Source organism: Takifugu flavidus, chromosome 15 (genome assembly GCF_003711565.1).
Source record: "Takifugu flavidus isolate HTHZ2018 chromosome 15, ASM371156v2, whole genome shotgun sequence".
Lineage (NCBI taxonomy): Eukaryota > Metazoa > Chordata > Actinopteri > Tetraodontiformes > Tetraodontidae > Takifugu > Takifugu flavidus.
Window position 1 is genome coordinate 1,697,623 of NC_079534.1, and position 21,731 is coordinate 1,719,353.

The following is a 21,731-nucleotide window of genomic DNA, read 5'->3' on the forward strand; positions in this document are numbered from 1 at the left end:
ACAGGCGCTAGTGGAGCTGCTGGGAGACCCAGGGCCCACTGGTGAGCAGATATACGGCTGCTTTTTACAGTGTATAAAAACCTCAGCGGAGCAGCCGCCATGTATGTGTGTGTGTGTGCATGTGCGTGTGTTTTCACTGGGGAGTAAGATCTGTATACAAATATTGACCTGGGTCCCCCTCCATGGGTGGCCATATTTCTACAGAAGCCTAAAGAGGACAAAAAGAGTTCAATCCAACATTTGGTGTTTTTTAGTGTTACTAATCAACAATTAAGCACCAGATTTGCAGTATAGAACCATAACATGGAATTTAATGGCTCCCCAGCACCAGAACCTACTGTAGGTTCCCAAATATTAGTAGTCTTATATTGAAGGAATAGATTACTAATCTAGGGGTCAGGCCAGCATGATGCCAATAAGAGCTCAGAAATGAACGGAGAAAAGGATGTCACAATCATTCTTTTAATAAAATTAGTTACTGTAATTACAAAGGCATATTTTTTACACAAGTTATCTGCAAATGAGGCCCAAAATTATTTTCAACAACCAAAACTACGTAGGCAGAAATTGGAGGCACGTGTAGTCGTTAGAGGAGCAGAAAGTATCAGTGTTTAAGCTGCAAAAGAAGATATTTCCGTACGCGATTCAGTAGTTAGAACTGTCTCCAAACTTTCAGAGATGCTTCTAAACGCAAGATTACCGGTAGGTGGGATTAAGATTTGAAACCAATCTTCTTATGAAGCTCAGCCCACAGCTGAGCAGCAGCTCTGGGCCTCACAGCTTGGCCTTGGCTGGTTTGACCTGGAGGTTCTGCAGCTTCATGGCCATGCCCATGTTCCCAGAGATCTTCAGCTTCCCCTGGAAGAACGCCTGAGAGGACGAGACGTGGACATCAGTGACGTGGAACAACGACGGGCCTTTTCACTAATCTAATCCAGAATGAAGCGCCGACGGAGGCCGACCGATCACATTGAATTCAGGCAAAAAATGCTGTATTATTTATGTTGCGTAAGGTTATTAATGTGTAACAAATACAGGAAAAGAAGGACGAGGCACTCACCGTTTGTGGGTTCAACTTTCCGGTCATCAGAGCCAGCAGATCTGCGTCACTCAAGGTCAGCGTGCAGTCGGCCTTTTTATCTACACGGGAAAAATAAGATTGATCAACTAAACAGAACTACAGAACCAGAGCTACTAAAATTAAAGTATTTTGTTCTTTTGTTGAACTTAAGAAGCAAATAAGAAGAAAATGATGTCCGCCATTAGTGCGAGCATCGACCGAAAAGCACTCCGATTCCAAACAAAATAAATAAATCAATAAACGCTGTGATGAATCATAATCTGACTCAAAACTGGAGACGTTTAGCTTTTTTAAAAGGTAATCACATGTATTTAATGCGTGTTTGATTATTACAGAGGTGCTGACATCTGTCTGAGAGGAGGTGTGTTTTTAATCTCGGTAAACACCACGTAAAGACGCGCACTGGCTGCCTGCTGCGACTGGTTTAAAACCTTCAATCCTGCCTGGAAAAGCTGCCAAAATCCATTCGGACCCGTCGGGGCGACGCCAAACACGGATAACGACGTCACTTCTGTGGCCGGGGTGAGACATACCTGGGTCGACGGTGACGGAACCTTGTCCGCTCTTCACGTCCACCACCCATCTGGCCGTGGCCCCGCCTGGTCCGTCCTTCACGTTGAAGGCGAACACGCCGCCGACCTTCTTGACGAGCTTCTCCCCTTCCTGCAGGAGAGCGACTGGTGTTCATCTTTCATCACCAGCTGGAACTGGTTTTCTTTTCTTCCCCCGGACTGAACCTGAGCACGTCTCCGTGCACGTCTATGAATGACACCTCGCTGCGCACCTAATCCCCAATTTACATCTCTTGCTCCCAAAGCCTGCGAGCACAAATCGTGCAAATGGGTCTGTGGGTGAGGAGCACGTGAAGGAGCGACCCTGAATCCAAACAAAGAAAAACAGACGTGCGTTTTTCAGCGACGCCACGTGTCGTTCGTGCAACGCGGCTCCGCTGCGAGCACTCCTCCGCTGAGGACGCAGAACTCGTACATTCGTGAGTAATTAAAGCTCGGCGTTAATGGACTCTCAAACGACGAGCAATCAAAAATAATTGAGCACATTATCATCCTCTCGGGGGGGAGGGAGGTGTTGTTTGTGATGAACTGTTCCCACCTTCCGGCTGAGCCCGCTTTAATTTGTTCAATGTCAACGTGGACGGTGTTTAGAACGTGCACGTGACGTGTGGAGCCCCCACACGTTGGCTGACTGGGGAGGCAGCTTGCGGAGCCATTTCAAGGCTCAAGGACACCTTGGCAGGTGGATCTGGAGCTGCAGCCTAACGGCAAGGAAGCTGAAAAATATCCCCTTTGTCGGCTTTTTGGATTTAAAAAACATCACGGTGACAGTAGGAGTGCTTCAAATGGACGCACGTGGTCGTTTTCCTCTGCATAAATCCAGCACACGAGGACTGTTTGTGAACTTATGATCAAAAGACTACGAGAAAGGGCAAAAACTGCTGGGAGGTTGTACGTATGTTCTGGACATACAAAAGCCACACTGATTGCCTCAGATCAAACCGGAGTGAAGGCTGGTGCCTCTGCCAGTGACGTTACCTCGCGCAGATGATTCTCAATCTCTTTAAAGACGCCGTAAGCTTTGAAAGCCTCCAGATTGTTGCCGGAGCTGGTGAGAACTGCACCAATTTGGGAGCTGATGGAGCAAAAGGACAAAGAACAAAGGCTGGGAGTCAGGTCTTCATACATAAACACATACAGGGGACATCGCTTGTCCAGTTAAAGCGAGGCCACGCAATTACGCAACAGTCCACTTTGAAGTATTTGAAATACAATTCCATATGACAACCTAAGGGAAGCATGAACCAGTGCCGTAGTGCAGTTGAGCAAGGATGTTTGGTCTAAAATAATATAAAAACTTTCTGACCTGCCCCCCTGAGGGAATCCCAGCCTGTACAGGGCGACGACCACGGCCCCTCCCAAGCCGATGTTGTGCTGCAGGGCCACCTTTGCCCCCCCGACCTGCCTCCTGCCTGCCTGCCCACGGAGCTGCCAGCACAGCTCTGCACACTGGGCCAGACCTGAGAGGGGAAGCAGGGAGGTGGTTCAGGGTCGGCCAAGGAAGGAGGATATTTCTGGCATGATCATGTGCTTTAAAAAAGAACTTAAAAATGGAAAGTGTTTCCAAGAGAGAGAGAGAGAGAGAGAGAGAGAGAGAGAGAGAGGAGAGAGAGAGAGAGAGAGCGGGTTGGACAAAGAGCTGTGGCATTTGAGTGCAGATGCAGGGATTTTGTGGATTATAAGGACCTCTCCCCCCACTTTTGTAATGTGATTAGTATGGATGTCGTCACCAGCACACAGTAATGAGGGCTTTTAAACCTTCCTGCATTTAATTTGTTTTTCCTCCAACTCCCTCTTTGGACCATTTTTAAAAAAAATTCTACCAGTGCTGAATAGACAAATGGTGTTTTTGAGGGGGTGTGGATATTGAGTTAATTAAATTAGGCGACACGCAGACCCACCCACCCGACTGACCTCTGTCGGGATGAAGACACCAAAGCGGGCTTTAAAAGAACATATCCTTAGTGAGAGGGGTGACAAACTGCCTCCTAATCTGACAAGTCCCGTCCTAATCTGTCCAGGCTCGGTTTGGGCTCTAGCATTATGGCTAAGCATTTCACTCCATCTGCTTAAAGAGCTTGTGCATTTCTGCTTTACCCCGATGTGCTAAAGGGCTTAAGGCTGAGGACCTCTTGGTGGCTCGCTCAGGCCACAGAAGGAGGAGGGCAATATTGTTCCAAGGTGAAAAGGTCGACACATTCAGGCAGAAGAAAAATGTCTTTCCATTAAAGGCTTGGCGAGAGGACGCTATTTAAGAACTTTCAATGCTAAAAGGTTATGGTCAGGGGACAATTCACCTTATATGGAGAGCTTAATGGTCCCTGCCCTCAGGATTTCTGCCCAGGGATACAAGGAAAGGACCAATCATTGGGGAAAAAAATGTTTTTTTAATGATTCTTAAAGGTGAAAACTTAGTGGGGATGGACCCCCACCAGACTTGGCTGGAAGGTTCTAGATAAACCTCAAAAGAGAGGGAGATGTGAGGAGGACAATCACTTCCCGGGGAAGATTTCCTGGATCCAGAATAAACAATATTAGCACGGCATTTTTTTATTTATTTTTTAAGATCCTCAATCCATCTCGCTGGAAAATCGAAGAAATTTTCATTGATCAAATCATCCCACACTTTACACGCCCAAATGTCACCCACTCTCCCGCCTTTGGCACCTTGGTTTTAAAAAACAGGGAAAAATGTGAAAGAAGAGCTTTTCCTCTCCCTCTCAGAGTGATGCTGGTCTACAAAGATGTGTTGATCCACCCATAAATATGACCTATGAGGTGCACCCGCCCTTTAGATGCTACTATGCTAACAGATAGCGTCACAGTTCATCAAACTGGTCTCTGACAAGTCAGAAGTCCGTCTCTAGACACTCGCACACATCCAGCACACAAACACACATCCACCTACAAATAAGGAGTCTTCACTCAAACTAATGTGCTTCTGTGACCTTTACGAACGCTAAAACACCACAGAATGTTAAATGCATTCTGATCAATACTGACAGGATGCTGGCAGATGTATGTAATCAATCATCCCAGCAGGATTTGGAGACATTTGCACGGAATTTCCTCTGCTGGGATGTTTTTCCTTACGAGTTAACCGGCTCGACCGGCTATAACAGGGGTCAGCAACCCGCGGCTCTGGAGCCGCATGCGGCTCTTTGGCGCCGCCCTAGTGGCTCCCTGGAGCTTTTCCCAAAAATATGAAAATGGAAATTGTTTTAATATAATTTCTGTAGGAGGAAAAACGTGACAAACATTCTTAAAGTTTTCCAATGCTGTATAAATGTGTATAATAAATATTTAATTTCAACATCTCATTATAATGGAAGTTAAACTTAAAGCCACGTGGTGCGTCATTCTCTCCAGGATGCTGCAGGGAAAATAAACATTTAATCATGAATGCTCTTTATGTATTTGTAGCCCACTTATCATTTGGAAAGTAGGTAATACAGCTAATATAGACACTTACAGCATGTGTTGCCTTTATTATAAGCCCTATATAAGGCGTTTAATTTTTTGCGGCTCCAGACAGATTTGTTTCTTGTTTTTTTGGTCCAATATGGCTCTTCCAACATTTTGGGTTGCCGACCCCTGGGCTATAACAACATTGGTTCTGTCTGAATAAAGGTCTCCTGTCCTGTTAAGGGCAACGTCCGCTCACTTTTACCCATCATGTCAATATTATGAGCCACTGCCACCTAGTGGCCACTGGAGGACTTGTTTACAGAGAAGAGAGCAGGAGAGCAGCATTTTCAGCTGGTTCCACATACCTGTGGCACCCAGAGGGTGGCCTTTAGAGATGAGCCCGCCGCTGGGGTTGATCACAAATTTACCTCCATACGTGTTGTCCCCTCTATCAATCATCTCTCCAGCTTTACCTGCAGAGATTTGAGGATTGAGCAAAGTTCACGCTTCAGTAACACTACTAATCATACATCATTACAGAAGCACAAATCCGAGGCTTCAAGACGGCAAAATGAAATAGAAGTGATAGACTGCTGTGGTTTTGTGTTAGCGAAAACAGTAAAAACGGTCATTTGGGTTTATTTCCTCACAATAGTCACACACCTGAGAGTATTCTTGAAATGGTGCGTCAGTGGAATTAATGAGAGGCAATATGATGGATTAGCTTTCTGTTGAGGCGCTAACAGACCCAGGACACACTGATGACAGTCACTGAAGACTAATTAAACACTGGAATCGATGTTTAAAGCTGACAGATATGGAGAGGAGATTGCCTGGAGAAAGACTCCTTTGTGGCTGCTGACAGTGATTCCTCTCGTAACGTTAGTGGACGAGGGACACTTCGCCGTCCTGAAACAACCGTGGTAAAACCTGCTGCCTTCTTACCCTCGGCACACAGCCCCAGAGCCTCGTAGGTAATGAGCTCATTTGCTGAGAAGCAGTCGTGCAGCTCCACCACATCGACGTCACTGGGCCTCAGACCCGCCGCTTCAAAACACTTTGTGGCCGCCAGCCGAGTCATGTCGTATCCCACCTGCACAGACGACAAGAGACGTGCTTAAGGAGCCCTTCGCCGGACCGTCTTCCAGATATTTAGGGAGCCCCCCCGGCGCTGCCGAGTCCCACAGGGCGTCCGCAAGCTTCTGGGCTCTTTTTGGCGGAGCTGCACGTCATTCCCACCAGCCAGGAGGAAAACTCACCATCTTCATGCAGCTGTTCTCTTCAAAAGTGGAGGAGGTGTCGGTGGCCATCTCCTGAGCAACAATCTCCACGGCCTGGCTCTCCAGATGGTGTTTCCTGACAAAGGCCTCACTGGCCAAAACCGCAGCTCCGGCGCCATCCGAAGTAGGGCTGAGGAGAGAGAGCCGACGTGTCGTCAGGGAGACGGATCTCTCGGTGGAGACGGATGACAGGTGTTTACGGCTCTCACCAACACTGCAGCAGAGTGAGGTACTCAAACACCTTCCTGGAGTTAATCACCTGCTCCAAACTGTACTCATCCTGGAACTGGGAGTATCTGCACGAGAGGAACGGCGGTTTAGTTCAACCCCCCATAAACAGATTCAAGGATTACTGGCGGGAATGTTCTCTTACGGGTTATTAGTGGAATGTTTGTGGTTTTTCCAGGCAATTTTGGCAAAGTGTTCTGGTTTAGTGCCTGAAAGAGGCCCAACGTGAACATTCAGGCAGGAGAAAAAGCAGTTTCCATCCTTTGAAATCAAGCGGCGTTTACCATATTTCTCCATGTGTTCTCTGCCGGCGTTGCCGAACATCTGGGGAGCGGCCGGAGCAGCAGCCATCCCGTAGCAGTTGATCATCACCTCCATGTGCTTGTCCATGGGGTTGGTCCTGTCCATAAACTGGGGTAAAGAGTCAGTGTAGCGTAAATTCTTTGGCTTAAAATTTTAGCATTTAAGGGGAAAATATTTCACACCTTTGAAGACAAAGAGCCCCTCTCCATCTTCTCAAATCCAAGAGCAAGCACACAGTCAGCCAGACCTACCGGGTAAGAAAAGGTGGACTTGACCATTTCGGTGAAATAACAGCCGAAATCCAGAGGATCCTCCAGACGCAGGTGGGAATTTCCCAGCGCTGACCCGCGTTTGGATGCGTTACATCGCGGGCGTGTGTCGACTCACCCCCCAGGACGAGCTGCCGGGCCATGAAGAGCGCGGTGGAGCCGGTTGAGCAGTTGTTGTTGACGTTTATGATGGGGATTCCAGTCAGGCCTAAGCTGTGATAAATGGCTCTCTGTCCACATGTGGAGTCGCCTGGTAGCAGAAATAACCCAATATTATAAAACAGGAGCTATCACAGTGCTTTCCTGGAGTCCTAACGCCGCGTTCTTACCGTAGACATACCCTACACAGGCTTGTTCAATGGCAGAATATGGGATGCCTGCATCTGCTAGAGCCTTTTCACCTGCGACACAATGACAGACGGTGAAAAACGTCCCATCACAGTGAAAATGATGGTTTGTTGAAATAAGCACCTGCTTCTTTCGCCATGTCAGGGTAATCGTAGTTGTCTCTGGCTCCAGGCTTGTCGAACTGCAGGGGGGGGGAAGAACAGACTGTTTAGGTATTATAATTATTTTAAAATGTATCCTATTATTGCTTCTCATCAAGATAACTGAGTTCTTCAGCCCAATTCCAAATGTTCTGTTAGAGAAAGAACAATGTGACCCTTTTTATGTTGTAGGTTTTAAAATGTCAGGGCAGCTTTTAAAGCTTGTGTGACCTCTGAAATCGTTTCTGACGGTACCGACATTATGTATATCATGTTGTGTGCTGTGGTTGTGTCCCAAGTTCACCAACAAGCACCTTATTCTTCATCAATGATGTGAAAGTTTTAAATAATGACTTAAGATCTCTGTGACATGGGAAGATTTCGTAATATTTGCGATAACCTGTAACACTGATTAACAGCAGTGTTGAACTATGGACTAAGTATTGGAGGCACAAAACTCCCAAAAGAACCAAGTTCAATAATCTAATCCTTAAAGAGAAAAAAAGATGAAAAAAGAGTTAAATAGTTCCGGCTAATCCGGGTAACTAATTTACCTAATAGCTTTGTCTGGGTTCACAAGTATACCTGCGTACTTTAAACCCATGGTCTGTTAGGTGGTTAGGTTAGGTTTGGTGCCAATATAAAATTAAATCGAAAATGCCAAATTAAAGTTATTTTCTGTCTTTGGTTTTAGAAGATGTTGAACTACCAAGAGTTAGCCATTCTGTTAGCCTGGCTCGTTGCATAAGGTCGTTCCTGTCGTCTGGAAGGCCATGACAATATAGGTGTTAGAATGCTGAACAGACATAAATATTACCTTTGTCATGCCCACGCCGATGACAAAAACCCTGTTTTTGCTCTTTGCAGGTGCCATGTTTGGTTGTTTTTTAGCAGCTAGTTGAGGGAGGCGGACAGTTCCGAGCTACTCAGCCACAGCAGCAGGCTAAACGGGGCCAAGATCGATTATGTCCCACAGATGCGTCACTCCGTTTTAAAATCTTAAACCCTGACAGAACTTTTGGGAACAGTTGTTGGAAATTGTATTCAACTGAAGCAGCGTATGGTAGAATGCCAACGTTGAACTAGATTTTATTTTCTCAATTTTCATTCTAATACATTGTTTCAGAAGACCTGAGATTTTAAACTTAAATGTTTTAATTAAATGTTGTCTTGTACCAATTCATGCTCTCTTGCACTTAATATAAAAATAGTCCCGAAGAAGCAAATTATTTAGTCTTGCTTTGTTAAGTGCAAGATTTTTAGCACTTGGCTTAATAGAAGATTTAAGACAGAGTGAGACCTCTTTCGCTTTCTGTACTATTGTTTCTGGTTCATATCCTCGATACGAGCTTTGTTACTAGATTCCGGATAAACATAGAAAAACTAAACAAAAAAAACAACACTGAAAATGTTCATTTTTCAAGTTTATTTGGCCAATGAAAACGATCTTGATTCCTACTTAAGTCATTTATAGTCAACCCAGGCTCTAATTCTGCAGCTGGTAAAGTCCATCATTCACCACAACACATGTGACGCATCCTTCCAGGTCAGGAAGGTCACTTTGCTGTTGTCCGTCTGTCCTGTTTATTTGCAACTTTGGAGCTCCTCATGAAATGGCATTAACATTTTTTGAACTGATGTGTAACCTCATATATTCCAACAGACGCTGCAAGTTTCTCATCATAATCTGTCCAGTCCTGCAACAATGAGAGGGGAAATATTGAAATAACATAGTAACTAACAATCCAATCAGTCCTATTTAGTGAACCAAGGTCTTGAAGTTGAACAACCTAGAATAATACCTCTCACTTATGTACAAATGTACAACAAATAGTAGACACACTACTCTGGAATCCTCAAGAAACACAAGCTGTTTCTCCATGTACGTACTTTTTCTAGTAAGTTGACTTCAGGAAATGGTGTTCCAGTCTCTGTTCCCTCGGCAACAAAGCCAGCCTGGTGGGGGAAAAAACTCCACTGAAATTTCCCTGTTGATTTCTATCTTTCATTGCCTTCAATCCAACATAACTTATTTTTTTTATTTATTTTCTGTATCTTCATTAATCAGCTACCTTAAAGACATGTAATTTAGTGGCTATAATCATGCCTGGGTGCATACGACACACCAGAACAGAACCATTTTATAATGGAGTCTCACTTGTGGTTGGAAGTCAACTGGCTCCAGTCCACGACATTCAAACTGCACCATTGTTTTGAAGCGTTCGCTGTCCTCAGCCTTCCACCCATCAAGCACCGTCAGAGAGAGAGAGAGAGAGAGAGAGAAACTATGTTACCGGAGGGGAAAAACCTCAATGAACGAAATGAAATAATCTCAATGAACTGGTCGAACATCATTCTGCAACTGATCACTGGCTTTAAGATGATGTCTGTCTGACGCTTCTGTTAATAGAGATAAATGTGTAGATCGCTTACATTGTAAGGTGTGATGGTGTCTTCCAGGATATCTAACAAATAAACAAATAAATAAATAACAGGTGTTGCAGTCGGTGTTACTTGTAACCTCTTAAATATGATATCAGCCCACCGATTGAATTTTCTCTGGAACAAAGTTTGCACTTCTGCACCATGCTGGCACTGCCTCTTCCTCCTTTCAGAGGCACACTCTCCTGTGAAAGAGATTAATAATGATGTAGCTTTGATGAGGTGAAAGCAATAAACATACCCAACGTACAAAGACTGCTCTTACATCTAGTGTTATGTACTGCCATTTATCAGAGGTCTCGCCACAGTTTCCACACTTCAGCTTGAATGGGAGTAAATTCAAAATTTTATCAGAATACAACACGTCCAGCCAATATCTACACATCGTTTTAAAACTAGAAGTAGAGTGAAAAAATAAATTGAATTCTAATATTAGCCCAGCATTAGCATGTTGCTACCTTTAGATACCAGCGGAAGTCGGTGCCCAATGGTCTGACATTGGTGACATTGTCCAGAGTGGCTTTAAACTGGAGACCGATTTTCTGTTGTATGTGTAAGAGGAAAGGTTATTTTTTACTGCTTAAACTGAGTTAAATTGTTTCAATGTTTACCATGCCACATTGACACATACCACCATCTTGGAGCTAACGCAGTGACAACTTCCCTTGCTGCCTTTAAGTGTTCATCGTAAATTACAAATTCCGTAATATGAAGGAGTAGTAATGGATTTAACATGCGTTAAAATCGTACAATTTTTGATGGATTCGTTTAGTAAATTGGGATGCCACTGAGATCTTTGGACTAAGTGACGCGTAGACGCAGCATGTTACAGTTGTCTTTCTGGAAATATGACTGCAAATCACAGAATCGTCTGACATCCGTGAACAAGCTAACGCCTCACAACGAATGGCTAAATAGCTCCACCCAGAGGACAGAGCGGGTACTACACAAATGACCTATATCTTGAAGAACGAACCACCTGCGTTATGGACGACAAAGCATGGTTAGTAACGAAAAACAACGCTTCAGGAAACAGAAACATGGCTTTATCAGTTTATTTACATTAACGGGGTGGCGTCATTCAAATATAAATCATCCACTATTACATACAAATCATTCAACCAATTGCACAATCAGGGAACAAACCCAGCACGTGGAGTACAAAATTCAGTTTCAACAGCTTTTATTGTTACCTCAACTAAGAATGGAAATGTGTCGCCATTGCGGATACTTGCTGTACAACCTGAGACAGATTTGCAGAGGCATTGTGGTGGGTTCTTGGCGGTTTATAGCCACAAACCTGGGACAGTGATATTGCTGTGCATTGAGCATCCTTGCGCCCCTTATTTCAGGTATTTTCATGTTAAACCGACCTGAGCATACACCTTCTCATTGAAAAACAAGTGAAACTTTTTTTTTTTTCTAAAGACATACCCAAGGTTGATCACTGCTTTAACAAAGGGCCCTTTTTTTCCATTTTGATCAAGTAAATTCAACAATTGGCTGCTATTAATACAGTAGTTGAACCATTTAGCCTTTGGCTTCATTAGAATTATAGATGCAGTATTCTGCATGTGAACACTCCAGCAGAGCAGTTCTGCAGGCATAAATGTGGTGACACTGTTAACAGCTCGAGTTTAACACTTCTCACCACACAAATGCAAAATTAACTTATAACACCAAAGGAGAAAAAAAAAAAAAAAACATTCTCAAGATTGTCAGTATAAATACAGTGTGCAATCCCAGACTCTTCCGCATGCCCACCAATTCACTTTTCTCAACCCAATGTTTGTTTTCCACTCATCACGTGGTTCAAGTTTTATCAGACGTTACAAAAAGTAAAAGGACCCCCCCACACACTCCTTTATTCATTAGTGGCATGAATTTCAATGGAGCAGCAGAGCAAATGAAAAAAAAACCAAAAAAAATAACCGATATCTCACGGATGGGGGCAAGATTTACCCGTGGTCTCATGACAAGAACAAGAGCGTCTCTTTTTTTGAGACAAAAATCTAAATCTTTAACAATTACAATGAAAATAAGTAGTCGCCGTCGTAATAATAATAATAATAATAATAATAAAAGGCATTTCTGTCTTTTTTTTTGCATCTCTTCATTCTTAAATACAGGCAATATTTACAGCACTACCCCCACATCCCCCTCTCTGCTCTGTGAGGTCAGTGGGGCCGGCTGCTGGACTCCGAGGCCCGCCGCTGGCGTGGAGTGCTGTGTCCATTCACGCAGCCGTTTTGGCGCTTGTTCGGTCCGCCGTTCAGAATGTCTTGAATGTGCTGTACTATCAAGTTGATGGCCACTGCAGGGGACAAGAGCAGGTCAGACAGAAGCCTCAGCGAGGCCGCGTCACGTAGCCAGCAAAATTAGCAATATCCGTCTTTAGCGCTGCCAAACCCAACAGTTTTATCCGCATTAAACGTTCGCTTTGGTGCAACTAAAGACTCGACACAGCGTACTTCACAAGCACCAACCGAGGGGCAGATTAGGAAAGTATTCCGAAGCAGAAAAACAGATATTATCTGTGTGCTGAATAATAAATTCCCTTACCAAGGTTGTCTGCTCCACGAGGAATTATCACATCTGCATACTTTTTGGTCTGGAAGAACAGACAGAATGTTGCAGACAAGGTCAGTTTTGCGTCAATAAGCAGAAAATGATAAAACCGAGGACCCGGTGGGGGGGAAAGTTTTAAAGTTTCTTACTGGAAGACAGAACTCCTCAAAGGCTGGTTTGACAAAGGTGATGTACTGGTTGAGCACTTGTTCCAGCTCTCTGCCACGTTCACTGATGTCTCTCAGTACTGAAATCACACAACCACAAAAGACAAGATAAATATAGCACAGATGGTTGAGGAAATTACACACAAGAGCAATAAGAAAAACACATCTGTACAAAAATAACACTGTCTAAAATAACCCTAGGAAGAATTTATTCTGCTCAATTTATGCAGCAAACTAGAGCGTACAACAATTATGGTCGTGCTCGTGCTACACACCTCGGCGTGACAGCCGTGTATCTGGATCAGTATCAACAAACAGCTTCATCTGGAACATGTCTCTGATTTCCTGAGAGTAGAACATGAGGATGCCCTCAAACAGAACCACATCGGCCGGGTACACTGTAACAAACTCGTCTTTCCTAAAAGAACACACAGCATACTCCTCTCCGTCAGCCACGATGTTCCATTTAAAAATCATCACATAAGGTATGATAGGAAACATAGGTAGGAAACATAGTATGAGGTCAGTGAGTGTCTGTTCCGTGGGTGCTTACCTGGAATGAGTGACAAAATCATAAACTGGGATCTGGACAGTTTTCCCCTGCAGGATGTCTTGAAGTGTTTGGAGCACCAAATCATTGTCGAACGCATCTGCAGAAATCAGGAAAAGTTCAATTCCGAGGCTGAGAATTCTGGTTTCATCCCAGTTTTTTTGGCTGGAAGTGTCCGATGGAACACGTGGGATCCTGCCGCGCACGTTTGGTAACCTAGAAACACGATTCGCGTGGCACATGTCACGTTCAGTCATACAGTCTAAGAGCAGCTGCTACTGAATAACACCCTCTGAGTGCAAGGGTTTAAAATGGTCAGAGAGGAACTCAAGCACGGCTCCAAATGCAGGGTGCGCTAATGCTAACATAGTAAAAAGTCTGATTAATGGAGCAGGCAGCTGGTTTTCTACTTTGATTCCTTTGGGATAAGGTTGAGGTAATGGTGCACATACCTGGGTGATCAAAGTTGAACTGGCCCTTGAGGGCCTTGGCCTTCTGCTCTGGAGTGAGGACCTTGTAGAAGCTGTCCTGGCTGAGGATCACCACCTGCCTCTGATGGTGGTCGATCTTGTTCTGGCCCAGCAGCTCCATGATTTTCCCACATACCGATGACTGCGGAAACACAATACCATTGCTGGTAATTTCACGTCTCACACGTGGTGCAAAGGATTACCGGGTCCCAGCTGTGACGCACAGGAAATTGGGTGGGTGGGGAGTTTTCCACCCTGCGTGAAGCAGATAACATCACCATAGATGATCGGTCCAATGCTTCATTATGTTTGTCCCCAGTGACCTTTCACACTCCATGAACCTCATACCCAGTGCTGACTTGACATTTAGGCCTGTTGTCTTTGTGTGCCTGAATCTGTGCTATAATACTGCAACTTTCACTTGCAAAAAGGAGAACTGGAACTGGAATTATGAATCACCTCCAAACCCCTATATTTTCACATAAATGGGTCCTTTTTTCTAATCCGTTATCACTGCAACTGATCTCTCTGGTTTAATTTTTCTCCTGTTTGCTATTAATAGGGCGTGTTCGTTCGTATTTATACTTAAAAGACGCCCGGATCATAACAAAGAAATCTACTAACGTACAGGAAATTATTCGTTTGTGTCGTCACCAGAGTGACGTCAGCGTGCCTCTGGTAGTCCAGCACAGCCTACACCGCTAACCCATTATTAGATAAATGTCTTGTTATAGGAGTACTGTCTTAAAGGCCAAAAATAACAAAACCTAATCATTCCTGAGTCAATGACGTTGTCCGGATGATGGAGACTGTGGCGGGTTTATTTTCCCGCTGGCGCCCAACTCCTTTATCTTTATCCTTCATAATGGCCAATACCTGACAATTATGTCTCGACAACGGCCCGAAACACATCTAAAGCTGACGCGCCAGAGCTGCAATTTCGCTTAAGGATCATGAAGATTTGATTTGTAATGATAAAATGTTGCGGAGACCGCTTTGTTTACATACAGCAGATGTAGCCTTGGGGCATGCTAGCATTAGCCCGCTTTTGTTCCCCGCTACTAGCATGTGATGGAATCTAGCTAGGCGGCTGAATAGGTTAAGGCCAGTCATGTCTAAAGTTAGTCGGTCCGGTTAAGGAGCGTCATCCTTCCTTGAAAGGGCAGGGGGCGATCAAATACACTTAAAAGCGTCTGTAACACGTGTGGCGGACGGCTCGCCAAGTTTTGACGTGCTCGGCCGAGGCGAAGAGCGCTTAAACAGATGACAGACCTGTCAATCACGTTGCGTCGCTGAAGCCACGCGGTCAACCAGCATCCGGCTGAACCGCCGTGGCGATTTAACGCCAACGCCGGCACAAAATCTTAATTTTGCCAATGACAGAAAATAGAGAAAATAACATGTCGGGGTGCAGACCTTTCCACTGGCCGTGCCCCCGGAGACACCGATGAGGAAAGGCTGCCGAATGATGTCGGTGTTCTCGTCCCCGCTCCTCAGATGTGTTTCACTGTCTCCGGCCATGCTTGCAATGTGCTGTAAACCGGGCTGTGCTAGCATATCATTGTCCCGAAGCCCCTCCCACTCCGCAACTGTGGCGGTTAATAATCTCGCGCGAGTGTTTGTCTGTTCTCTAAACATACACATATATGTCTAAAAACATATTTTACGTTATATTTAGGCTAAATCTAATTTCAGTGGATTATATCATTAAGTTGTAGATTAAGAAACGTTTTTGACGTGTTGTCAGCGGCTAAGGCAGCCAATCAGCGGCGACGTTGTGACGTCAGGCTGTAGGACCCCCGGAAAAGCCCACCATTAGACACGCCCCTTCATGGAGGCGACGTTGCCCTCGATTTTCTTCAGTTCAGCACGAACGTTTAACTTAACCATTTATCATATTGACTGTTGTCAATGAAAAGGTATAACGTGTGAGTAACACTGTACACGATTCTGTCAGGACATACACACAACCCCAAAAGATCCAGAATAACAAAATGGATTAGCTAGCGTTGTTAGCTAACTCGCCGTGCGTTTTTAAATGCATGGCGTGTTTTCAAATGTTTCTGTTGCTTGAATGAAGTGATCTCAGGCGCTGATTAACGTATCGTTTATGTGTGTTGACAGTTGTCCTGTAAATCCAGAACCTGGGCGAGTTTGACTATGTTGCAGAGCCTGGCTTTATCCCTGCTGCGGCCACCTGCTTCACCTGTGCCTGCGGCCGTACGATGCGTTTCCTCCTCCGGCTCAGTGAAAATCACTGTCCCGCTGAACTTCTGGGCCGGAGAACGTCGGACGAGCCCAGTAAAATATAACAAAGAAAATGTTTACGAACCAGCGACAGGTAAGCTTCGATTCCGGGGAGATTCTTTGGACATAATCCCTTTATAGGACTTTAGTCATGTTGGTGTAAAGTTAATCGATTCATTTACTCAGGCATGTTTTAAAGTTAAATATCTTGATTTTTGCATTCTGGATCAATACAATTTGGAGAAAAAAGACAGTGCTACCATGAAATATGGCCTTGTACACGTCAGTATAGCCACAGCGCACTGTAGCTTAGCATTGTGAGATCAATAGACACTATGTATCGATACATTTTTAAATGGTGGAAATTGTGACGCCAAACGTTGGACTTTGCAGGGCGAGTTTTGTGTCAGTTGGAGCCATGTGGCTCCACGGAGGTCCACAAAGCTGTGGAGGCAGCAAAGACCGCCTTTGACCACTGGAGCAGGATGTCTGGAATGGAGAGGGCGAGGATCATGATACAGGCCGCTCACATCATTGAGGCACTTGCGGCTCCTTTGACTTTAAAAAATGAGCTTAAGCAGAAACCACGAGTGTTGGTGGATCTTGGTTGTCATTGTCTGCTCATATGTGGCTTTATTGCACAGCGCAGGAGAGAGGAGATAGCTGAGATGGAGGTGATCGACAACGGCAAGTCCATCACAGAGGCCCGTCTGGATGTGGACTCTGCCAGGCTCTGTATCGAGTTCTACGCAGGGTTGGCCAGCACTCTGGCAGGTGGGCTCAGTGTTGAGGACATGCATTGCCTTTCCAACTAGCTCTGAGGAGGGAAAGTAGAAAAATCTGGCTAAACGCAACATGCCTTTACTGAACTATGTAGCCAGCATGTGGGAATATGCCACTGTTGGTGTGGTGGACCTATATCTCCATATGTTTCTAGGCCAGCATGTCCAGCTGCCTGGTGGATCCTTTGCCTACACTCGCAGGGAGCCTCTGGGAGTGTGCGCTGGCATCGGTGCCTGGAATTATCCCTTTCAAATAGCTGCCTGGAAATCCGCTCCAGCACTGGCTTGTGGTAAAGAATGGTTTTAACATTTTATTCGGAAGTACATTTGCTTCTCTGCGGAGCTGCGATTAATTATTTTTCAACGTTGTCAATCAATAGTATTTACGTCTGTGCGTATTTCATATCTCTCGTCATTAAAAGGTAACTCCATGGTGTTTAAGCCGTCGCCTGTGACCCCTGTGACTGCCGTCATGCTGGCAGAGGTCTATGCCGAGGCGGGGGCTCCAGAGGGGCTGTTCAACGTGGTGCAGGGTGGCCAGGAGACCGGCGGGTTGCTCTGCCGGCACCCAGATGTTGCCAAGGTGTCTTTCACCGGGAGTGTTCCCACGGGAAAGAAGGTCAGGAGAGCTAAACCCTCCTGGAAAACCCTGCCCCCATGGAGATGTTAAATATATCGATGTGGTTCTCACGCTCCAGATTATGGAGATGGCCTCTGAGGGAGTGAAGCCGGTGACTCTGGAGCTCGGCGGCAAATCTCCTCTGCTCATCTTTGAGGACGCCGATATGGAGAACGCCGTGAGGGGAGCTCTCATGGCCAATTTCCTGTCCCAAGGCCAGGTAGACGTCCCGTCTCGTCGCCAATATCCGGAGCTGTCTTATAACCTGTGAGCTTATTGTGTTCTTCGCAGGTCTGTAGCAACGGTACTCGAGTGTTCGTCCACAAGGAGATTCTCCCCAAGTTTGTGGAGGAGGTGGTGAAGAGGACCCGTGCGATCGAAATAGGAGACCCCCTGCAGGAGAGCACACGGATGGGAGCGCTGGTCAGCCGACCTCACTTGGAAAAAGTCCTTTCCTTTGTCGATCAAGCAAAGCAAGAGGTGAACGCCGCCCGCTGTTCAAAGCACCACACCAGCGCGTGTCCAGAGCTTGATGGGATGTTAAACATGTCCAGGGAGCGACGGTGTTGTGTGGAGGGGAGCCTTTCGTTCCAGCAGATCCCCAACTCAGAGGCGGATACTACATGACCCCGTGTGTTCTGGGTAAGACTGCAGCGTCGCCACCGGCGATGGGTTGATTTTAAGCTCAGCGTTCCGACATCCTTCCATTTTTGCTTTCTGGCAGCCGACTGCACGGACGAAATGACCTGCGTGAAGGAGGAGATCTTCGGTCCGGTCATGTCTGTGCTGTCGTTTGAATCGGAGGATGAGGCGCTGCAGAGAGCCAATGACACCACCATGGGTCTGGCAGCCGGCGTTTTCACCCGGTAGGCCTGCAGTCACGCCGTCAGGGGGCAAAAAACAATCTGAGCCGGTTCAATTTTTGCGTAGGGATGTGACAAGAGCGCACCGCGTGGTGGAGCGCCTAAAGGCAGGTTCCTGTTTCATCAACAACTACAACATCACTCCCGTGGAGGTGCCATTTGGAGGCTTCAAAACCTCAGGTAACGTCAGGAGGGTTTCTACTCCTCGGGACTCGGGAATTAAAGCTGCGCTTGTTCTCCAGGGATCGGACGAGAGAACGGCCAGGTGACCGTTGAGCACTACTCCCAGCTGAAGACTGTGTTTGTGGAGATGGGAGACGTGGACAGCCTGTTCTAACACAAAAAGAGTGAGACGGGCAGACAGATGAGTCCAGGATGTTCATCATTCATGGAAAAATCAAACGCTGGTGTGAAGCCACGTGACTAAAGCCTTTTTCCTGAAAACGAGCCGATATTTCCTTCAGCATTTTCAGAATGTTTAGGAACACTCAGGTAATTAGACAATTGCTTTATTTTTTACATTAATATATGTTTAACCACAAAAACACTAAAAATGAAGCACTTTGAACACTGATAATTTAAAGAGATTATATAAATCCAAACTAGAGTGGTGAAACCTCTTACTTTGTGCCTTACTGTAGATGTAGAACTTTAAAAAATGCTTGAAACAACTTTAACAACAATAAATGCTATTTGATATGGATTCAACTTAAAAAAAACTGCAACATGTGTTCGTTCTTTTTTCTGGATGAGCTTTTCTTCTGAGCAAGTGCTAAATTCTTCTTTTTTTCCTCCCCCCTCTTTTGGTGGCCGTGGTTCTCTGAGAGGAACAAAGAAATCCATGCAGAGTTTGAGCTCTCAGATAAATAATCGAGAACAAAGTAGTCAGGCCCAGCATGACTGTACCTTGGCCAAAGATTTCATAGGTTTCTTGAACTGTGCAGACTCTGTTTAAAAGAAAAAAACAACTGTCAATCTTAATTTTTGCTCCATTGCTGCTTCATTTTTGAAACTTTAGGTGTTTAACACGATGCTTCCCAAAGGTGAGACCAGAATATCTTGTTTTAAATAGTCTGAGCTATTTAATGTTTGGGACATTTCAGGAAGCTGAACCAGTGCCAACTGGACAACCTGAGGTTGTCAACAAAGACTCACCGTTTCTTTGTGTTGGCTGGGATAAAATAGACAAATAGATAAAAACTGGATGTTCTGAACTTTTCCCACTTGTTCTGTGCTGTCTTGGACATTCTGGCATCATCTTTGTGCAATGAGGAGAACTGTTTAAGCATGTTGGCAATGTCGCCAGGGAAAAAACGTACCATCTTCAGAAGGCAGCTTCTCATCATCGCATGGTTTCTTACAAAGAACCTGTAGTCCAGATTTAACATGAAAGGAAGTAAATAGCAGCAAAATGCATTTAATCCTTTGCGTCTTTTCGTCCAAATGAAATGTTATATCTCAGCTTTATTATCCTACCTCGCTCCTCTTGCTTGAGGGAAGATCTCCCTGGGACGCCTGTACCGTCCCGTTCAACTGTTGTCCCTCTTGTAGCTTCTTCAGTCGGTCTTCTTTTGCTGACACGCGAACTTTCAAGGTATGAAAGGCCGTCTGTACCTCGCCCACCCTGAAGTGAACTGCCTTGCCCTCAAACCAGAGGCTGTCACATTCTCCCTCCTTGAATCCTGGCGGTTGGTAGTGAGCTGGGGTGACTGTGAAGAGCAGGCAAATGTGTTTACGCTGACACAAGGATTTCAAGGATTTCTCTGGTCCGACACACTCACTGTCGTCATAATAGTACAGCTTCATGGTGAGGTAGACTTTGTTGGGGAGAATGTCCAGGTTCTGCATGAGCAGGAAGAGCTTCCTGATGAGCAACATTGAAGCTCTTTTGGTGTTTTCCAAAGGAACATGCATCTCCACCTCATTGTTCCTGTAATATATCAACACAAATTAAAAACAGAGGCACCATCTCAACCATAAATGTACACAAAATGCCCATCCAAACCTTTGGATGTCCATTTGAGGCCCCTTTTCAGGGTATTTAAACTTGAAATGGTATGACTCAATTATGCACTGCAAAAACAAGTAAAGAAAAACAGTTGGGTGCATATATCTGTTAATAACAGATGTTTTTTGAATCATTAGACTGAACTTACATCTGGTTTTTCTGGATCGGTGTATACCTAAATAGCAAGAGGTATAGTTAAAGTTCAGTCATGTCTTAATCTTAAATATTCAAAGCATCTAAATCCATCCAGAGATCGATATTGAGACAAACTGCTGTTATACTTACCCCAATGAATACAATCTGGAGCTGATGGGAGACCAACGTGAAATATAATGTAGTTAGAAGCAGAAGAGATCGAAGAGACGCACCACTAATAAATACAAAAACAAATTACTCATGCCTTAACTTACATATTGCTTCTCCATTGCGTCAAAGCAGCCCATCATCCTTTAAGTTGGAAGACAGCTTATTAGCTACAGTTGAAAAGTTCTGTTTGATTATCTGTGTAGGTTTTATATTTAAAAAAAACATGTCTGCAATCATTGAATCAATATTATATTAAGGCAGGCAACATTTACCACTTAACAATTTTGTTTGCACCCGAGTTGCTGCATTCCTCACGCAGTACTTTGATGCACAGGTCTGGCAAAATAAAAGAAAAACACGAGTAATACCTGACATGAAATGTTTATTCGCCATCATAATGATGCTGTTGCCGCGTTTCACCTTCCAGATATCGGGATCTGTAGGCATCTTCTGGAAAAATCCCCCTGAGGTAGGTGATGGAGGAGACCGCCACCGCCATCATCCTCTTGACAAACACAAGGGACTCCTGTTCTGTTTTGTGTTCATTCAGGAACAGCCCTGTCCACTTCAGGACATGGAAATAAAGGTAGTGAAGCAGATGGAGAACCCTTATTGTCATGACTCTGCAGCCACACACGATGGCGCACTTATCCCGGAGCACAGCAGGCCTCAGAAGACCACGTTTAAATGACCTCCCTCGGGAAGCAAAGTTAAACGCGATGATAGATAAATGAAATCCTGGCTTATCAAGTAGATTAAACAAACCTCTGCGGTTTCCGTATTGCGTTTTCTGACGCACATCTTCCCAGCCGCCATCTTTTTTTTTTCTCTTCGTGTTGGTATTAGCGACCAATTAGCTCAGCCAACCAGATTGAAACTAAATTAGGGTATTCTATCTCTATATACAGGTAAATTTACTTCTAACTGTTTGCTGCCTACAATTATACCATTCAAATTTCCTTTTCGACATTTGCCTAAACAACGGCCCTAATTTCGCTAAATCCAGCTGCGTTTGCCAGTAATGGATTTCGCGCCGAAAATATCCCGTGATGCAGTTCGGTGACACAACAATATTATGTC

The 21,731-nt window shown here is 45.0% G+C and overlaps 5 protein-coding genes and 1 long non-coding RNA gene across 10 annotated transcripts; 2 read left to right on the top strand and 4 right to left on the bottom strand.

Moving 5' to 3' along the window:
* Positions 1-448: 448 nt before the first annotated feature.
* scp2a (sterol carrier protein 2a) lies at positions 449-8,606 on the bottom strand. Of its 2 annotated transcripts, XM_057056147.1 has the most exons (16): positions 8,447-8,606; positions 7,613-7,670; positions 7,471-7,542; positions 7,260-7,391; positions 7,055-7,119; positions 6,854-6,980; positions 6,715-6,778; positions 6,551-6,637; positions 6,321-6,471; positions 6,007-6,154; positions 5,427-5,534; positions 2,960-3,113; positions 2,632-2,728; positions 1,615-1,744; positions 1,061-1,140; positions 449-870 (listed from the first exon to the last, which is right to left on the bottom strand). In XM_057056147.1, the coding sequence occupies exons 1-16, from the start codon at positions 8,501-8,503 to the stop codon at positions 775-777; spliced, it is 1,626 nt and encodes a 541-aa protein (XP_056912127.1). In that variant the 5' UTR covers positions 8,504-8,606; the 3' UTR covers positions 449-774. The 2 variants fall into 2 exon arrangements, with proteins under 2 accessions (XP_056912127.1, XP_056912126.1); XM_057056146.1 differs by having other exon boundaries at positions 6,715-6,980.
* LOC130538510 (uncharacterized) lies at positions 3,098-3,582 on the top strand. The gene is made up of 2 exons (XR_008953898.1): positions 3,098-3,212; positions 3,252-3,582. It is a non-coding gene; the product is annotated as an uncharacterized LOC130538510 (long non-coding RNA).
* Positions 8,607-9,040: 434 nt separating the features above from the next.
* czib (CXXC motif containing zinc binding protein) lies at positions 9,041-10,876 on the bottom strand. The gene is made up of 8 exons (XM_057056155.1): positions 10,703-10,876; positions 10,530-10,613; positions 10,337-10,393; positions 10,175-10,256; positions 10,063-10,094; positions 9,788-9,865; positions 9,520-9,585; positions 9,041-9,326 (listed from the first exon to the last, which is right to left on the bottom strand). The coding sequence occupies exons 1-8, from the start codon at positions 10,706-10,708 to the stop codon at positions 9,249-9,251; spliced, it is 483 nt and encodes a 160-aa protein (XP_056912135.1). The 5' UTR covers positions 10,709-10,876; the 3' UTR covers positions 9,041-9,248.
* Positions 10,877-11,110: 234 nt separating this feature from the next.
* uck2b (uridine-cytidine kinase 2b) lies at positions 11,111-15,400 on the bottom strand. Its single transcript, XM_057055933.1, has 7 exons — positions 15,243-15,400; positions 13,809-13,968; positions 13,360-13,456; positions 13,082-13,224; positions 12,789-12,886; positions 12,634-12,682; positions 11,111-12,385 (listed from the first exon to the last, which is right to left on the bottom strand). The coding sequence occupies exons 1-7, from the start codon at positions 15,381-15,383 to the stop codon at positions 12,249-12,251; spliced, it is 825 nt and encodes a 274-aa protein (XP_056911913.1). The 5' UTR covers positions 15,384-15,400; the 3' UTR covers positions 11,111-12,248.
* A 197-nt stretch (positions 15,401-15,597) lies between these two features.
* On the top strand, positions 15,598-19,062 carry aldh9a1b (aldehyde dehydrogenase 9 family, member A1b). Of its 3 annotated transcripts, XM_057055921.1 has the most exons (12): positions 15,609-15,754; positions 15,951-16,167; positions 16,467-16,612; positions 16,718-16,847; positions 17,011-17,145; positions 17,278-17,474; positions 17,554-17,694; positions 17,766-17,954; positions 18,029-18,116; positions 18,199-18,340; positions 18,405-18,517; positions 18,580-19,062. In XM_057055921.1, exons 2-12 carry the CDS (start codon positions 15,987-15,989, stop codon positions 18,672-18,674), a joined length of 1,557 nt encoding a protein of 518 aa, XP_056911901.1. In that variant the 5' UTR covers positions 15,609-15,754; positions 15,951-15,986; the 3' UTR covers positions 18,675-19,062. The 3 variants fall into 3 exon arrangements, with proteins under 3 accessions (XP_056911900.1, XP_056911901.1, XP_056911899.1); XM_057055920.1 differs by having other exon boundaries at positions 15,598-15,745; positions 16,467-16,847; XM_057055919.1 differs by having other exon boundaries at positions 16,467-16,847.
* On the bottom strand, positions 18,831-21,623 carry zte38 (zebrafish testis-expressed 38). 2 transcript variants are annotated; one of them, XM_057055932.1, is made up of 12 exons: positions 21,417-21,623; positions 21,072-21,216; positions 20,924-20,987; positions 20,756-20,792; positions 20,631-20,651; positions 20,494-20,520; positions 20,343-20,410; positions 20,119-20,267; positions 19,814-20,046; positions 19,657-19,705; positions 19,244-19,284; positions 18,831-19,157 (listed from the first exon to the last, which is right to left on the bottom strand). In XM_057055932.1, exons 1-12 carry the CDS (start codon positions 21,465-21,467, stop codon positions 19,110-19,112), a joined length of 933 nt encoding a protein of 310 aa, XP_056911912.1. In that variant the 5' UTR covers positions 21,468-21,623; the 3' UTR covers positions 18,831-19,109. The 2 variants fall into 2 exon arrangements, with proteins under 2 accessions (XP_056911912.1, XP_056911911.1); XM_057055931.1 differs by having other exon boundaries at positions 21,072-21,623.
* Between the last annotated feature and the right edge of the window lie 108 nt (positions 21,624-21,731).

Bases quoted from the DNA above. Each gene is read 5' to 3' on its own strand.
- zte38 (XM_057055931.1), bottom strand. From the start codon at position 21,270: ATGACAATAAGGGTTCTCCATCTGCTTCACTACCTTTATTTCCATGTC. The intron at 20,652-20,755 runs GTAAGTTAAGGC...GTCTCCCATCAG, and splicing joins ACGCAATGGAGAAGCAATAT to CTCCAGATTGTATTCATTGG. The intron at 20,521-20,630 runs GTAAGTATAACA...CTTGCTATTTAG, and splicing joins TCCAGATTGTATTCATTGGG to GTATACACCGATCCAGAAAA.
- scp2a (XM_057056146.1), bottom strand. From the start codon at position 8,503: ATGGCACCTGCAAAGAGCAAAAACAGGGTTTTTGTCATCGGCGTGGGC. The intron at 7,671-8,446 runs GTAATATTTATG...CCCCCCCTGCAG, and splicing joins TCGGCGTGGGCATGACAAAG to TTCGACAAGCCTGGAGCCAG. The intron at 3,114-5,426 runs GTATGTGGAACC...TTCCCCTCTCAG, and splicing joins CCACCCTCTGGGTGCCACAG to GTCTGGCCCAGTGTGCAGAG.
- aldh9a1b (XM_057055920.1), top strand. From the start codon at position 15,987: ATGTTGCAGAGCCTGGCTTTATCCCTGCTGCGGCCACCTGCTTCACCT. The intron at 16,848-17,010 runs GTGGGCTCAGTG...ATATGTTTCTAG, and splicing joins GTTGGCCAGCACTCTGGCAG to GCCAGCATGTCCAGCTGCCT. The intron at 17,146-17,277 runs GTAAAGAATGGT...CGTCATTAAAAG, and splicing joins CGCTCCAGCACTGGCTTGTG to GTAACTCCATGGTGTTTAAG.
- czib (XM_057056155.1), bottom strand. The intron at 10,257-10,336 runs GTAAGAGCAGTC...TCTCTTTCACAG, and splicing joins GGCAGTACATAACACTAGAT to GAGAGTGTGCCTCTGAAAGG. The intron at 9,866-10,062 runs GTAAGCGATCTA...GATGGGTGGAAG, and splicing joins ACACCATCACACCTTACAAT to GCTGAGGACAGCGAACGCTT.
- uck2b (XM_057055933.1), bottom strand. From the start codon at position 15,383: ATGCTAGCACAGCCCGGTTTACAGCACATTGCAAGCATGGCCGGAGAC. The intron at 12,887-13,081 runs GTGTGTAGCACG...GTGTGATTTCAG, and splicing joins TACACGGCTGTCACGCCGAG to TACTGAGAGACATCAGTGAA. The intron at 12,683-12,788 runs GTAAGAAACTTT...CTGTTCTTCCAG, and splicing joins TTGAGGAGTTCTGTCTTCCA to ACCAAAAAGTATGCAGATGT.